The following is a 16,154-nucleotide window of genomic DNA, read 5'->3' on the forward strand; positions in this document are numbered from 1 at the left end:
ACCCTCATGATCCATGTTGACAAAACAATAAGTTCAGAGACAGGAATGCTTACGTACTTGAAACGGTGTATTGCAGAATAAATGATCAATAGCGTGTGACACCATGCGGCAGATCCTTCACTTTCTGATGTGTTGACTAATTGGAAGTCATAACATGATATTTCCATACATTTTACAGTTATTTGGTAGACCTGAAGAATGGTGCTTGTGTCCCATACAGGTATTTAGGAAAAATATCTACTGGTACCTTCATTCACAAGAAAAACGGATGAATAAGTAAAAAAACAATTCCACCTCATCAATGTGGTCTGCATGGGTGGTCTGGGTTTAGGGGAAAACACATGGTGGGGTCCACATTGTGGTAGAAATCTACATATAAAACTACCATGCTCACTTTCTATATGTAGATAGAGTCAGATTGTGTGGCTATGGTAAAGCTTCTGGAGGGAGGTTGGTGTTACGACTGTCACTGGCGTCGCCCTCTTTTTGGAGATTAGTGGCAGCTTGTGAACTGGAGCCCCATATTTCTATCGGGAAATTTGCATTTAATTGTGGTTTGTTTTTTTTCAGTGCAGAAATAGTTAATACCAGTTTTCCTGCTAGCAGCTCTCCTGCAGTTAAGGTCAGCTGCACCTGCTTTGTAGACACACCCTAATGAGTTTAAACAGCCAGGTATCCCAGGAAGCTTTGCTGACGATACAAAACAATTTGAGTACTGGCCCCCTTTGGGGAAGGAGCTGCTGAGGATTCATCCTGAAGTTGGATCTTTTCCATTTTTGGTTGTTTGTTGCAACTACCCTCTTGTTCTATTAGTGCAGTGGTGGACCTAGTGAGTCGCATTACCCCACTTCTTAGTTAGGACTTTAGTAGGAATTTTTTAGGGCTTCAGGTATTCTTGCTCGGCGACAGCTGCGGAGCCTTTATAGGGTCTGGCGAGGAGTGCAGGGTACAGTGCCAGGTGAAGGCAGGAGATGTCCATCCACCCTCTCACTAGCACCAGGGCCCACCATTGTTATTGTGTTCCTAGTGTTTCCCCTCATTTGTTGTGTTATTGTTAGGTGTTTTTTCTGTTGAGCCTGAGAAATTTGTTGGTCTGAACGCGCTCGCCACGCACATAGCATGACTGTTGGTTGGTCCAATTTACTTTGACTGCATCCTGTACAGGTCTTCCATCTCCAGGATTGTACCTTAAAGGGCAAGTAAGATATATTTCTCTTCCTTGTACCCTATTGTGGTTGGTGAACACATGCGGTGCACGATAAGGTAGTCACAAAAAGTGTCTATAGACTTGAATAAGCAAAACCACAGGAGAGGAAAACCACATGAAGAGATTAAGATCCCAGCAGAACCACAGCTGCCGGTCGGGCTAAAACCACATCTATTTTTGTGTTGCGGTGGTGCTGTGTTTTTGGTGTGTGAAAAATTTGGAGAACAGAGCGATATTCTATTCTGATCAGAGTAGCTAACCTGACCAAAGCTAGTAGTGATGTCCTTATGAATGATATACATTTATGATGTTATGTGTCTAAAACCCTCTTCCAAAGTTACCTAAACCTTTATATTCCTGTCGGTGCAGAAGAACTTGATAGTCCTTTGCAGAACTGAAGCCCACATTTGAGGTGACAGCAGATCACCAGATAGTTTTCATGTCACATTAGCTTATTGAACTTAAATAGTTGTCATGTCAAGTCTTAATTACCTGCTATAAACTTGCAATGACATAGCTACCGTTGCGTCTTAGGCCTAAGACACAAGGCATGAAAATCGGAGCGAGTGGAATGCGATAAAGCATTCCATTCCACTCGGACCAATATTAGCCTATGTACTAGCACCCATGAGCGATTATTTTCTCAGCCCTAATCGGACCAAGAAAACAGTCGTAGTATGCTGCGAGTGTAATGTGATCCTTGCTTCTCTCGCCCCAATCGCACTGCACTCGCAGTACACTGGTGTACTGCGAGTGTATAGCGAGAATGGCAATAGCCGGTAACGGAGGAGACAGGGAGATAAATCCCTCCCTCTCCTCAGCGGTGGCCCTCACCTCCTCAGCGCTGGCCCGCCCCTCCTCAGTGCCGGCCCGCCCCCCGCAGCTGTGGTCCGATTGCACAATCCGATCGGACCTCAGTCGTAGTGACACTCGCATGTCATGCGAGGATCGCAGTAGTCCCCCGTGTGGCCCTGGCCTAAGTGTCATTGCTGCTACCTACTAGAACAGACTTTAAATTTGCAGAGATTGGTTACATGCAAGTCGATTGGCGGATGTTTAGTGGTCTGTTTAGATTGGTAGACAAGATGTGATGCAGTGTCTGCCGGTGTTCCACCAGGTATACGGGAACTCCTGGAGAGTGGGCGAGTGCAGCAACACACAGGGTACCCAGGGAGCACGCTAAAACAGCAAGGCAGAGGGGAGCAGGGTCACCTCCTGTCACTCACCTGAGGCTACTCCCTGCACTACCTAGCGTCCCTTTACAGGTCCTTCCCTCCGTCACGATCATGAGCCCTGAACTGACCCTGGCTAGTGAGAAGACCAGTGAGAACACTAGTCTCCCCATTGCAATAATACGACACAAGGTAAGAGAGACAGGCAGGCTGAGAGTAGACACAAAAGGAAAAACTTTCAAGCTCCTCCAATGCAGCTAAACACCACAACTGTAACGATTCCTAAATTTCTTCCAGAGACTAGCTCCTTTCAAAGTAGTCAGCATAAGAATGAAGATTCTATCACCGGCATCAGATAGTAAGACACGTGGCTTTTTAAAGTGGAGGTTGTGGTCTCAAAAGAGCTGCACCTGGAATTAAGGCTACAAAGGACAGCCAGGTAGGAAAAAATCCTTAACCACTACAGAATTAAAAGAAAGTAGATTTCACTCAAATAAAAGTAGGGGATGTCACAGGTGTGTCACGGGTGACAGACAGTCCTGTGGTGTCCAGCTATAGAAGTTCGCAGTGTTTGGCTGCACAAACTGCTCCCTGACCTTCTATTACTCCTGCTTGATGTATATGGTATCTTATGTATCTCCTCTGCTTCGGGTTCAACCCTTTTCCTTTAGAACCCTGGGGAGTTCCTCACCCTTTCTGCTGTTTCCATCAGCACTTCCATTTGTGTCCTTGAATTCCCTCATTTCATTCTGGTCTGTGCTGGTGATAGCTGTAACTACCTACAGATCCTGAGTGCAAGCAGTTGGCTTGCAATCATCTGGAGTACTTTGTTGCATTTTGCACTTCCTCTCCCGGAATCTTCTTGGACATAAGATGTTTGTTGCTTTCCCTGATTTGTTATCCCTTAGTGTCCTTTAGCTTCTAGTGGGTTAATGAAGATCTCATCCAATCCTCTCCTTACCTATGGCTCAGATCAGGGTCAGCCTAGGGCCAGGTATACTGCTCGGCATACAGGTGCGGAACCTATCTAGCTAGGGTGGTGGGGGACGCCAGGGCCCAGTGGTAGGCTTGGTCAGGGGTCAACATCTCTACCTTCCCTAGACACAGGGTCTCCATTCCCTTCCCTTTCGCCATTTCCTGGATACTTCCCCGTACCTAGCGTGACATTATTGCCAACCACACACAAAAAAAGATGCAAAGTAACTGACCCGCAGGTTATATTTTTTGTTGTTGTTGTGATTCTTTTTTCCATGGATCCTATCACTGTTCAGGCTGAGCGGCTTCAGGGTCTGTCCATGGAGGTAGCAGACCTTAGGTTAGCTGTCCATCAGCAACGGTCGCAGACTCCTGATTTTGGAGATTCTGCTGGTAGGCAGACCCACCCAGAGCCCAAGATTACTCTCCTAGACAGGTTTACAAGGGGTAGAAACAAATTTTTGGTGTTAAAGGAGGCCTGTAGATTGTACTTTAGGCTTCGGCCTTATTCCTCTGGAGATGAGGAGCAACAAGTGGGGATTGTGATCTCACTGTTACAGGGGGATGCACAATCCTGGGCTTTCTCTTTGCCACATGGCTCTGTTGTCTCTGGTCGGTGGATGGATTTTTTGAGGCCTTAGGTCTCATCTATGATGGTCCTGACTGAGTCGCTTTGGCAGAGTCCAGGCTGTGTCGGCTCCAGCAGTGGAATCGGTCGGTGGAGACATATTACTCTGAATTTCATAGATGCGGAACTAACACCAAGTGGAATGACCCGGCTCTTAGAAGCCAGTTTTGCCAAGAACTTTCAGAGAGGTTGAAGGATGCCTTGGTGATTTATGAAACCCCTGAAACCTTGGAAGCATCCATGTCCTTGGCTATACGTGTGGAGAGACGCCGCCGATATAGAATGGTTAGACCACTTTTCCCGGAGATCCTACTTCAGGGCAGCACTCCATTGTCGAGTGGGAAAGGCAATCTGTGGGGGAACCATCACTCATGAGTTTGGAGGAGCCCATGCAGTTAGGGGGAGCCACTACTTCACATGTTTCCACTGAGATCTGCCATAAAAGGAGTAAGCCACTTACCCCCAATATGACCAGTAGTTGGGCCAATATGATTAACTATGATTCTCTACCCTGTGTATTATTATATAGAAGCAAATGTAAATTTGTGAACAAGGGTAATGTAATTTATGCATGTAGCTGAACATTGGGCCGTCAGAGTCAATGTCAATGATGGACCCTTGCCAGCTCATTCTGACGTTGACCCCACTGATCTCATATTAACCTAACCTTAGCACAGGTCATCAATGTTTCAGGTCCTAGACAATCCCTTTAAATGGTTTGGTTACAAAAAAAATCAAATGTAGTAATATCTATTTATTACACAGTAACACAATATTATAAAAATGGCATCAATATTATGATTGAAACTGGCTGAATCATGTACTTGGACTGGCTGCTTTGCAGTTTTGTTTATTTTCCTCCATATCTATGTAATTTGGAATGACATTTCTTCGAGCTGCACGGTGCTGGCTGCAAATAACACGTAATTGTGTTAATACGCGAGCTGCAATTCTGATAATGAATACAATTAGAATATTGCATACAGGCAGTGCAAATATGCATAGCCGTGCACAGCTGGAACTGCAACACGCCTAGAGCCTAAAACTTAATTAGGAATTCATTATCGAGGATTTCTTCATAAATTTGCATAGTAGATATTTTTAATACAATTCCCTCATCGTAATTTACATAACTAAAGTATTATTCTGGGTTTACATAGACAATGAGTATTGAGCAGTTACACAACCTCCTCCACTATACCTGCACGGACTGGTGCGCGGCACACGAAACTATAGAATTACATGATGTTCTAAGATTTGAAAGGGTTGTGTGTGTGATCACAAGGAAACCTTGTAGCACCCCCATGGAAGAAATGAAGGATTGCACCCTTCTCAAATGAAATCAATAGAACAGACATGCTGGGTCCTCCAGAATGACCTAGACTGGGGGGGACCTACTGCTAATAAAGGGTTGCTCCCAAAATGGTAATCTCCATAGGATAGGTGATAACATACAAGAATAGAGCTCTGTGTACTTTGCAGAACTGCAACTTAAATGGAGCGGAGGCATGCACTCAACCTCAGACTGCTCGAGAATGCCAAATAGGGTAGTTTTGCACATACTCGCTATGGAGTGCAGAAAATTCCTGATAAAATAGTCGTGTTGTATACTACACAGTCATTGAAAGTCAAAATTGGAAGTTAAGTTCAGTCCATGTGTCTCCTTTTGTCTACATTAAAAGTCAACCAGCGTTAGGAAGGTTTGGGTAGGGAAACAGGTGACTCTAGGGAAAAAAAACGAAAAATACAACATATTGGTGATATTTCCCTAGCTGAACCTAAGACTTCCACAATGTCTATGGGATAGTGGAGGACCGGGGCTCCTAAGATGTCCCTCAAGCTAAGGGGTCCTATGCCATCCCTAATATCAGGGATACTCCTGATGGTGGGGGGGCCTGAGTCTCCTCACTATACTAAATAGGATAACTGAAGTGAGTACTAATATTATATATATATATATATATATATATATATATATATATATATATATTAGATGACATACAGTTAGGGTCATAGAGCTAGGGACCCCATATATAGAGATATACCTTGACGAGGTTTTGGGGCTCAGTTACATTGATCAATGTAATTGCTAACTATCTAATTTTTCCTAATATTCATGGTAGGTATGCATTTCATTACTCACACTTTCAAGTTAGCAAGTGGCATTTTTCATTGTATGCTTCAATATTTTTCGTGATATGCTTATGACATTATACTATTATCTAAGTTTGATGTGCAGCCTTATCCTTATGAGTCTCCTCACTGGCCCTGCTCCTGACCAGTCCTGATCTGAGTCCCTGTCCCCCCAGGGAAGGACAGGAGTGTGGTAAAAGGCACAAATAAAAACAGCAAAAGCTAGAGGGCCTTATGCTATCCCTAATCTTAGGGATACTCCTGATGGTGGAGAAGCCTGAGTCTCCTTCCTGACCTTTCTTCTGACCAATCCTGATCTGATTCCCCGCCCCCCAGGGAAGGACAAGACAGGAATATGGTGAAACCCACAAAAAAAGACAGCAAAGCTAAGGGATCCTATGCTATCCCTAATCTCAGGAATACTCTTGATGGTGGAGAGGCCTGAGTCTCCTCACTGGCCCTGCTCCTGACCAGTCCTGATCTAATTCCCTGTCCCCCCAGGGAAGGACAGGACAGGAGTGTGGTGAAACCCACAAATAAAAACAGCAAAGCTAGGGGGCCCTATGCTATCCCTAATCTCAGGGATACTCCTGCTGGTGGAGAAGCCTGAGTCTCCTTCCTGACCTATCTCCTGACCAGTCCTGATTTGATTCTCCGTCCCCCCAGCGAAGGACAGGACAGGAGTGTGGTGAAACCCACAAAAAAAGACAGCAAAGCTAAGGGATCCTATGCTATCCCTAATCTCAGGGATACTCCTCCTAATGGTGGAGATGCCTGAGTCGCCTTACTGGTCCTGCTCCTGACCAGTCTTGATCTGATTCCTCCCCCCAGGGAGGAATGGGACAGAAGTGTGATGATACCCACAAATTAAGACAGACAAGGAAAAAACAAAACTCTGTCACACAGCATGCACACACAAAGGTTAAGATAATAAAAGATTCAAGAGGAAAACAAGAGTAAGAAGGAAGCTACAAAACAACAGGGGTAAACTCCACAACCGCACCAAGCAAAAAGCACAACTTTCACCAGCAAAACTGGGACTCCACACCTTACAAGCGAACAAAGACAAACTATAGCTGGCATGGGTGGAAGGATTCAACCAGGGGAGAAGATGGGTTAGGCCTCCCCACAACATCCCCACAACATGTGATCAAAGGATAAAGCTAACCGGCAGAGATTAACTCCTGCTAGCCTGCCTATGAATCAGCATACATCAGGTCGATGCCTGAGTCTGCCTATGTTAATCCCAGACACCAGAGAGACCATCGGGTGGAGTGTCTGAATCTGCAATCTGAACAGAGCCCAATGCAGCCATGACAGTCGGAGACGTTTCTGCAAAACTCTGTGTAACAAAGGCAGAGTCTAACATCGCTAATTTATTGAATGGCGCAGTTTAAGGCGTTTTCACACTTTTGGAGCCCAATTCATTATCACACTTGTTCTTTTTTATATAGTTTTGGTAGTTTGTGCCTTTTTTTAATTTGTGTTAAATTCTTCTTTTACTTTGCACCTTTCTTAAAGTCTATTTTATATGTCTTCACCTGTTTATTTATTACTCTCACGATGTGGATTTTTATTTTCTAGATGTTTATGGCTGATTCCTTAATTGTAACTTTTTAAAAAGTCACCAAATTATGATGCAAATGTACTCCAGTCTCCCCCATGGAGTAAATATACGTACTTCTAGAATTTTTCTTCAATATTTGAGGCATTTTAATGGAACATTCGACTCTAAAAACAAAAATGCAAAAAAGGCAAAAGGCAAAAATAAAGAGTATTTTTTATTTTGCACAAAAGTCATCAACAGCGGGCCCCATTCTGAAGAATACAAAAAGAAAAAGCAATTTAAATGGGATGCTTTTCTTGAAGGAGTCCTCATATCTACTGAGCACTGTTTCTATGAACTCACCAAAACTATGTCCATCAGGTAGGTAGATTTTGATCAGACGCTCGAATCAGTAGTGGACATGTCTCCGTGATTTTGCATAAACCTCTCAGTCTGCAAAAAAAGTGGATATGTGAACAAGCTCCATAGACAGGTGCCTGAATGAGCTGGTAATAAAGTGGTCCAGTGTTGAGGACCCTGATTTCTTAATAAATGGATCCAGTGTTGAGGACCCTCATTTCTTAACAGAGGGGTTCAGTGTTGAGGACCCTCATTTCTTAACAGAGGGGTTCAGTGTTGAGGACCCTCATTTCTTAACAGAGGGGTTCAGTGTTGAGGACCCTCATTTCTTAATAGAAGGGTCCAGTGTTGAGGACCCTCATTTCTTAATAGATGGGTCCAGTGTTGAGGACCCTCATTTCTTAACAGAGGGGTCCAGTGTTGAGGACCCTCATTTCTTAATAGATGGATCCAGTGTTGAGGACCCTCATTTCTGAATAGATGGATCCAGTGTTCAAGACCCTAATTTCTTAACAGAGGGGTTCAGTGTTGAGGACCCTCATTTCTTAACAGAGGGGTCCAGTGTTGAGGACCCTCATTTCTTAATAGAAGGGTCCAGTGTCGATGACCCTCATTTCTAAATAGAGGGGTCCAGTGTTGAGGACCCTCATTTCTTAATAAATGGATCCAGTGTCAATGACCCTCATTTCTAAATAGATGGGTCCAGTGTTGAGGACCCTCATTTCTTAATAGATGGATCCAGTGTCGATGACCCTCATTTCTAAATAGATGGGTCCAGTGTTGAGGAGCCTCATTTCTTAATAGATGGATCCAGTGTCGATGACCCTCATTTCTAAATAGATGGGTTCAGTGTTGAGGACCCTCATTTCTTAATAGATGGATCCAGTGTTGAGGACCCTCATTTCTGAATAGATGGATCCAGTGTTCAAGACCCTAATTTCTTAACAGAGGGGTTCAGTGTTGAGGACCCTCATTTCTTAACAGAGGGGTCCAGTGTTGAGGACCCTCATTTCTTAATAGAAGGGTCCAGTGTCGATGACCCTCATTTCTAAATAGAGGGGTCCAGTGTTGAGGACCCTCATTTCTTAATAAATGGATTCAGTGTCGATGACCCTCATTTCTAAATAGATGGGTCCAGTGTTGAGGACCCTCATTTCTAAATAGATGGGTCCAGTGTTGAGGACCCTCATTTCTTAATAGATGGATCCAGTGTCGATGACCCTCATTTCTAAATAGATGGGTCCAGTGTTGAGGACCCTCATTTCTTAATAGCTGGATCCATTGTTGATGACCCTCATTTGTAAATAGATGGGTCCAGTGTTGAGGACCCTCATTTCTTAATAGCTGGATCCATTGTTGATGACCCTCATTTGTAAATAGATGGGTCCAGTGTTGAGGACCCTCATTTCTTAATAGATGGATCCAGTGTTGATGACCCTCATATCTTAATAGATGGATCTAGTGTTGAGGACCCTCATTTCTTTATACAGGAGTTCAATGTTGGTGACCCTCATTTCTTAATAGAGTGGTATACAGTGTTGAGGACCCGCATTTCTTAATTGAGAGGTATACAATGTTGAGGACCCGCATTTCTTAATATAGGGATATACAGTGTTGAGGATCCTCAATATCTTTGCTGGACTGCAGTGTGATTATATAGATTACTTCTTGCTCTGGAGGGCTAGTCTTGTCCTTCATTTGCAGACAGCTCATTGATTTCAATGGGCGTTATGTAATGCCTCTATGATTGAATGTCGGAGGCTGCCGGGAGGAATAAAGTATATTTTCTCCTGGCAGCCAGGCTCGGGGTTGCTTTATAAGTTACGCTATAATACCTCTAGATTAACCCCATATCTGCAGGTTAATAGTGTTTTTCTTTTCTTTTTTTCATGACAGGTTCCCTTTTACACACTTCATATTCATATCAAACACTTTATATATACGGTATATATATATATATATATATATATATATATATATATATACAGAGGCGACTATTATTACTGGTAACCAATATATAGTCAGGGCTTTGCCCTTCGTCGCTCCAGAGATCGTTCCTCGCCATAAAACGATTTTCTGGTTCTGATAAGCCCACGTTAGTACCCAGGAGATCCTGTGTTCCTGGTCCTGTGCGCGTCCTTCCCCGGCTCGTCCCCTGTATGGGGTGGGTGTGCGGCTCATCACAATGTTCTGCATTATTTAAGCAGAAGGGGGAGCTCAATGGATTAGAAATCCACTTTGTATCTGCGCACAATATGCATCTCCTATGAAGAGGTGCTGGCCGACAATTAACTAGTCGTTGCCCGGTAGGTTTGCGGGATAATAAATCTCTGCTGTTTGAGGGATTATCTGTGTCATATATGCCTTCTTATAATCTCCTATCGACTCTGGGGGCGGCACTATGACCGTAAAGGCGTGCGCCCCCCTATATTTACCGCAACTAGGGGTGAACAGGAGACTAAGAATCCCCCCGGTGAGTGCTCCAGACCCAAGAACTGCATAAAGCATTGCTTGTAATAGGATTGTCCATCTTTAGGGACATTTTAAGATCCTAAATGCATGTATTTGGGGCTAATAATCATGTTTGCATTTGGGTTTCATTAAAGATTTTGCGCCTTTTGGGTTTTACAGGATTTTTTGTTTTGCACACTCAACTTTGATGTGGTCAAGAGCTCAGAAAAGAGTAAAAAAAACACCCAATCCGAGGTCATAGGAAGCTCACTGACAGATTCTCAGTTAACTCATTCTGCAGCCAGCAATTGACGGTGCAACACAGAGGCTACAGAAAGAAAATGATGTAATTTATTTCATTTTATTTCATGAAACCCCATTATTTTTAGCCTGAAGTATATAAAATGAAGTATGAAAAATAAAGACGGCAAAAGGGGTGAAAAACCGTGGCTGCTTTCTTACAAAAATGGCGCTATTGTAGTATAACTCTAATAGAACTGAGGTGCAATACCAGACACAGCCTGTGCACAAAGGAGGCGCTGTTTTTAGGGGAAAAAAAAGCCCATGATTTTTAAATTCTGGAACACCCCTTTAAGTGAGACCTTAAAGGAAACGTTCACAGCTTGGAACCTGCACAAATAAAACTGATCCCTAATGTAAAAGCATTCTGCCAGGAGGAGCTATCCGCAATGTAACAGCTTTCTGCCAGGAGGAGCTATCCGCAATGTAAAAGCTTTCTGTCAGGAGGAGCTATCCGCAATGTAACAGCTTTCTGCGAGGAGGAGCTATCCGCAATGTAAAAGCTTTCTGCCAGGAGGAGCTATCCGCAATGTAAAAGCTTTCTGCCAGGAGGAGCTATCCGCAATGTAAAAGCTTTCTGTTAGGAGGAGCTATCCGCAATGTAAAAGCTTTCTGCCAGGAGGAGCTATCCGCAATGTAAAAGCTTTCTGCCAGGAGGAGCTATCCGCAATGTAACTGCTTTCTGCCAGGAGGAGCTATCCCCTACGTAACAGCTTTCTGCCAGGAGGAGCTATCTGCAATGTAACTGCTTTCTGCCAGGAGGAGCTATCCGCAATGTAACTGCTTTCTGCCAGGAGGAGCTATCCGCAATGTAACAGCTTTCTGCCAGGAGGAGCTATCTACAATGTAACTGCTTTCTGCCAGGAGGAGCTATCCGCAATGTAACTGCTTTCTGCCAGGAGGAGCTATCCACAATGTAACAGCTTTCTGCCAGGAGGAGCTATCCACAATGTAACAGCTTTCTGCCAGGAGGAGCTATCCGCAATGTAACTGCTTTCTGTTAGGAGGAGCTATCCGCAATGTAACAGCTTTCTGCCAGGAGGCGCTATCCGCAATGTAACTGCTTTCTGCCAGGAGGAGCTATCCGCAATGTAACTGCTTTCTGCCAGGAGGAGCTATCCGCAATGTAACTGCTTTCTGCCAGGAGGAGCTATCCGCAATGTAACTGCTTTCTGCCAGGAGGAGCTATCCGCAATGTAACAGCTTTCTGCCAGGAGGAGCTATCCGCAATGTAACTGCTTTCTGCCAGGAGGCGCTATCCGCAATGTAACTGCTTTCTGCCAGGAGGAGCTATCCGCAATGTAACTGCTTTCTGCCAGGAGGAGCTATCCACAATGTAACTGCTTTCTGCCAGGAGGAGCTATCCACAATGTAACTGCTTTCTGCCAGGAGGAGCTATCCGCAATGTAAAAGCTTTCTGCCAGGAGGAGCTATCCGCAATGTAACAGCTTTCTGCCAGGAGGCGCTATCCGCAATGTAACTGCTTTCTGCCAGGAGGAGCTATCCGCAATGTAACTGCTTTCTGCCAGGAGGAGCTATCCGCAGAATACAGCTGGCAGTCTGCAATATGAAAACATAAATGACAGATTTGTATTGTAAATTCCTCAGTATTGGGCAGTGATTCGCCATCAATACGAATTGCGAATCAGATCGAATCGGGTGAAACTATTTTCTTTGGGGGGGAGATATGCGGCGCTGTCAGTGTCACCCCCGATATTACACACGTCCGTCTCCATAACAATTGCGCACATAACGCTCACACCACCTGCAGCCTGGCCACGCCCCCGGCCCCGCCTTCTCATGAATATGTATGACGCAGCGCCCGCGCTAGTGGCTAGCCGGGGTGTCAGTCAGCCAGCCGCTCACTGTGGGTTAGTCGGGGCTGGGAGAGCAGCGGACGGGGATGAGGAGCTGCCGCTGACATCAGCCCATGTCTCTGCGCTGCTAGCCGCCCGATGCCTTCGCTCCATGGCTGCCCGCCCGCCGTTGTCGTCTCCCGGGCCCTCCTGTCAGTCTCTGCGGCAGCCCTGAGCTCGCTGGCCATGCGGGAGACTGCGGGGAGCGGCAGCCGCCACCTGACAGCGGTGGGATTCATCCTGCTAACTTTATGGGTTCAGGTAAGCGGTCACTCCGCACCCCCAACTGCTGATGGATGGCTCCCCACATGCCCTGCACTTGTGGTACCCCTCCAGATTTAGTCCTGGTGCAAGACCCCCCTTCCCCGGATCCTGCACTTGTGCAACCACCCCCAGAAGCAGTGCAGGTGCAAGACCCCCATAGACCCTGCACTTGTGGTACCCCTCCAGATTTAGTCCTGGTGCAAGACCCCCCCTTCCCCGGATCCTGCACTTGTGCAACCACCCCCAGAAGCAGTGCAGGTGCAAGACCCCCATAGACCCTGCACTTGTGGTACCCCTCCAGATTTAGTCCTGGTGCAAAACCCCCCTTCCCCAGAACCAGTGCAGGTGCAACCACCCCCAGAAGCAGTGCAGGTGCAAGACCCCCTCCAGATTCAGCCCTGGTGCAAGATCTATCTGTGCAAATCCCCCAGAGATCCTGCATTGTACAAGATGCCCCCTTACTAGCTCATGCACTGATGCAACATACCCCCCCCCCCCAAGATATGCAACCCCCCCCCTTCCAGATCTTGCAGTAGTGCAAGATCCTGGGCTCTATTTCCCCCAAATGTGCAAGACCCCCCTCACAGATCTTGCACTACTGGAAATCCCCAAATGTGACCACCCTCTTGATCCTGCACTACTGCAGCCCCCCGGATCCTGGTTCAAACCCTCCCCCAGTCCCTTCCAGTTCCTGCGTCTTTTTGAAACCCCCCAATAGCAGCTCCTGCACTGGTGCAGCCCCCCTTAGATCCTGCATGCCTCCCCTGCTGTTCCCCATCTTACCTGCCCTGTACCCCCTTGTATTGTGCTGTTACCCCCTTCTAGTTAGGCTTTTTCCAGTTACTATAAGGAATCCTTTGCGGCTTTGGCTGAGATCCTGGGGACAAGTCTCCTCTTATGGGGATTTTCTGCCGTCTTCTTTCCTCTGCTCGTTGTCCTACCTTGTAGCGTTCGGTTATAATTTTAGCTTGTGGTGGTTGGACTGTAATCTGTATATAATCTGGAGTTTCTCATTCCGGACCCCCCAATGGATGGCCGGGTATCTGTTATGTAATAAACGTTGTAGGACCCCCCCCCAGTCTGGCTGCGGGTCACGATTACAATCTAGGACTGTAATCTCTTTATAGTGAACGCAGATTATTCCTCCTGTATATTCTCTCTATGTAATAACGATATATCGGGAGGTCTGGACTGTAATAAGTGTGGATCATCCATTATCTGTATATAATAACTGCACAGCTGCCATAGTCAGACCCTGGAATGTAATAGGTCTGGATTATAATCCAGGACTATAATCTGGGTATAATTCAGAGATACAGGACCTCGATCTACCTGGACATAATGATAAATATCTGTCTGTGTATATATTTTATGGTCTGTGTATGTGTCCAGATCCCTATGGAACGTAACGGGCTACATGTCTATAATGTGCAAAGTTTGAGATGTAGGGGATAGCCGTACACTGCAGATGCTGTATACTCTCCGCAGGATGTATATTACTGTATACATGCTCCGTGCACCCTCTCCGCCTGTAAGTGATCCCTCCGGTGGATCGATGCGGCTGCACTCGCGTTCCCCTCCTGCAATCAATACGTTTTATGAGCAGCCGCTATTAATCTGCATTTCTTCTGCTCCATAGGGGCAACATGTAACCTGTCAGCCCCTCACCCCCTACACCTCTTCTGTACCCCCCCCCCCCTCCACCAGGGCACCATAATGATGTCTCCCTCCGTTTGATGTTATATTTAGGCTTCCCAGTCCACGGGTTATTTCGAGCTGCAGCTGAACTCGCTGAAGAATGTCAACGGAGAATTGTTGAACGGGGAATGCTGCGATGACATGAAGGGCTCCGAGAACCAGGACTGCAGCAGGGATGAGTGTGACACCTATCTGCGAGTGTGCCTCAAGGAGTTTCAGGCCAAGATCACTCCGACTGGGCCGTGCAACTACGGCTCCGGACACACATCGGTGCTTGGTGGGAATACTATATACATGAACAGCAAACTGAGCAGCCTGCAGGGTAAAGCCGCCGCCGGAGAGAACGGCAGGATTGTAATCCCTTTTCAATTTGCATGGCCGGTATGTAGCTTTCTAATATTGCATTTTTATTATATTTGGTTTACTGTGGCTTTTTTCTTGCTATACCCCACTTCTTCCTATAGAGGGCAGTGTGACCGTTGCTCCACTGGTGTCACCATTTCCTTCCGAATTGCCAGTGACTTTACGGTATAAGAATCATTATTCCTATTTCTTTATGGATACTTCTGAAGGTGTTTAGCGCCAGCTATTGCCTGTGTATCTCACGGTGCAGGCGCTAGCTATTGCCTGTGTATCTCACGGTGCAGGCGCTAGCTATTGCCTGTGTATCTCACGGTGCAGGCGCTAGCTATTGCCTGTGTATCTCACGGTGCAGGCGCTAGCTATTGCCTGTGTATCTCACGGTGCAGGCGCTAGCTATTGCCTGTGTATCTCACGGTGCAGGCGCTAGCTATTGCCTGTGTATCTCACGGTGCAGGAGCTAGCTATTGCCTGTGTATCTCACGGTGCAGGCGCTAGCTATTGCCTGTGTATCTCACGGTGCAGGCGCTAGCTATTGCCTGTGTATCTCACGGTGCAGGCGCTAGCTATTGCCTGTGTATCTCACGGTGCAGGCGCTAGCTATTGCCTGTGTATCTCACGGTGCAGGCGCTAGCTATTGCCTGTGTATCTCACGGTGCAGGCGCTAGCTATTGCCTGTGTATCTCACGGTGCAGGCGCTAGCTATTGCCTGTGTATCTCACGGTGCAGGCGCTAGCTATTGCCTGTGTATCTCACGGTGCAGGCGCTAGCTATTGCCTGTGTATCTCACGGTGCAGGCGCTAGCTATTGCCTGTGTATCTCACGGTGCAGGCGCTAGCTATTGCCTGTGTATCTCACGGTGCAGGCGCTAGCTATTGCCTGTGTATCTCACGGTGCAGGCGCTAGCTATTGCCTGTGTATCTCACGGTGCAGGCGCTAGCTATTGCCTGTGTATCTCACGGTGCAGGCGCTAGCTATTGCCTGTGTATCTCACGGTGCAGGCGCTAGCTATTGCCTGTGTATCTCACGGTGCAGGCGCTAGCTATTGCCTGTGTATCTCACGGTGCAGGCGCTAGCTATTGCCTGTGTATCTCACGGTGCAGGCGCTAGCTATTGCCTGTGTATCTCACGGTGCAGGCGCTAGCTATTGCCTGTGTATCTCACGGTGCAGGCGCTAGCTATTGCCTGTGTATCTCACGGTGCA

The 16,154-nt window shown here is 46.4% G+C and overlaps 1 protein-coding gene across 2 annotated transcripts in view; it reads left to right on the forward strand.

Moving 5' to 3' along the window:
• The first annotated feature begins 12,655 nt into the window (after positions 1-12,655).
• The window catches only part of JAG2 (jagged canonical Notch ligand 2), a 78,134-nt gene continuing 74,635 nt past the window's right edge, over positions 12,656-16,154 (forward strand). For both annotated transcript variants that reach the window (XM_075329546.1, XM_075329547.1), the window contains exons 1-2: positions 12,656-12,889; positions 14,642-14,971. In XM_075329546.1, coding sequence (XP_075185661.1) covers positions 12,728-12,889; positions 14,642-14,971 — 492 coding nt within the window. In that variant the 5' untranslated portion in view covers positions 12,656-12,727. The remainder of the gene's footprint in view (positions 12,890-14,641; positions 14,972-16,154) is intronic.

The sequence above is a fragment of the Anomaloglossus baeobatrachus genome, chromosome 12, assembly GCF_048569485.1.
Source record: "Anomaloglossus baeobatrachus isolate aAnoBae1 chromosome 12, aAnoBae1.hap1, whole genome shotgun sequence".
Taxonomy (NCBI): domain Eukaryota; kingdom Metazoa; phylum Chordata; class Amphibia; order Anura; family Aromobatidae; genus Anomaloglossus; species Anomaloglossus baeobatrachus.